The following is a 1,345-nucleotide window of genomic DNA, read 5'->3' on the forward strand; positions in this document are numbered from 1 at the left end:
AAGCTCAAGAGTTTTTGCAGAGTAAACACTAAAATGATCAATTATCAACAGTTTCAGCCCTCACATTCTAGAAGTCGTGAGGGAAATTAAACAATATTTGTTTATTTGTTAGGCTCCCAAAATTTAAAAACATACTAAACATTACAGTCCACAAACATCAACACATTTAAAAATATACTAAGTTAAACATTACAGTCCACACAACGTATTTAAAAACATACTAAGTTGAACATTACAGTCCACACAACATATTTAAAAACATACTAAACATTTCAGTCCACAAACATCAACACATTTAAAAATATACTAAGTTAAACATTACAGTCCACACAACGTATTTAAAAACATACTAAGTTGAACATTACAGTCCACACAACATATTTAAAAACATACTAAACATTACAGTCCACACAAATGGTATACAACACATATAACTTATTAGAGAATAATTAATAGGAGTAAAACTAACATTTAGTTTGTGTGTATGAGTATATTAGCAGCAAAAACTACAAATCCCCATATGCACAGCATCCTACTATGTGATGTTTCAATGTGTTTCCTTATTTGCCCTTTAAACATTGATTTCTGTGTTAATTTAGTAAAGAATTCAATGTTTTCTTTGCACTTTATCCTACTGTGCGTTTAAGGAAAATAGTGTTTGCCTTGCGACTGTCTGGTGGCAAATGAATAAGACTCTAAATTGTGTTTTAATTGAATGTACTAACATGATGAAATGATCATGAATAGAATGAAGCTAACTTAGGCAACCTGATATGGATGCAGCGTTTTTTGTTGCATAACTTAGAAGAAGTCTGTTGTAAAGGTAACGTTAGCTATAACATTAAGTTACTTAACGTTAGTTATTATTAAATCACCTTCTTTAACCTAACATCAATACATGATAATCAATGTAATGTTAACCTCTCAAGTAGCATTTAGAGGAAAAAAAACAGCGATTAATTACATGGAAATCACAAACAGAGCAAAAGCACTTACCAGACGATAAAGACGATAACTTGGCTGCGGTCACACTGTTGTCCACTTGGTATCACCTTTCAGAAAGTATTACCTTTCCTAGGTAGCTAACATTAACAGGGAAGACGTGCGAAGCTCAAGAGTTTTTGCAGAGTAAACACTAAAATGATCAATTATCAACAGTTTCAGCCCTCACATTCTAGAAGTCGTGAGGGAAATTAAACAATATTTGTTTATTTGTTAGGCTCCCAAAATTTAAAAACATACTAAACATTACAATCCACAAACATCAACACATTTAAAAATATACTAAGTTAAACATTACAGTCCACACAACGTATTTAAAAACATACTAAGTTGAACATTACAG

At 31.4% G+C, this 1,345-nt stretch overlaps 2 protein-coding genes across 3 annotated transcripts in view; both read right to left on the bottom strand.

The window, feature by feature from the left end:
* The window catches only part of LOC123985846 (voltage-dependent T-type calcium channel subunit alpha-1I-like), an 18,798-nt gene extending 17,597 nt beyond the window's left edge, over positions 1 to 1,201 (bottom strand). For both annotated transcript variants that reach the window (XM_046073763.1, XM_046073762.1), the window contains exon 1: positions 997 to 1,201. The gene's annotated coding sequence lies outside the window, so the exon portion shown is untranslated. The remainder of the gene's footprint in view (positions 1 to 996) is intronic.
* Positions 1,168 to 1,345, bottom strand: part of LOC123985364 (2-oxoisovalerate dehydrogenase subunit alpha, mitochondrial-like) — a 6,653-nt gene continuing 6,475 nt past the window's right edge. The window contains exon 5 of the mRNA XM_046072843.1: positions 1,168 to 1,174. Within this exon, the coding sequence (XP_045928799.1) occupies positions 1,168 to 1,174 (7 nt within the window). The remainder of the gene's footprint in view (positions 1,175 to 1,345) is intronic.

Source organism: Micropterus dolomieu, linkage group LG17 (genome assembly GCF_021292245.1).
Source record: "Micropterus dolomieu isolate WLL.071019.BEF.003 ecotype Adirondacks linkage group LG17, ASM2129224v1, whole genome shotgun sequence".
NCBI lineage: Eukaryota > Metazoa > Chordata > Actinopteri > Centrarchiformes > Centrarchidae > Micropterus > Micropterus dolomieu.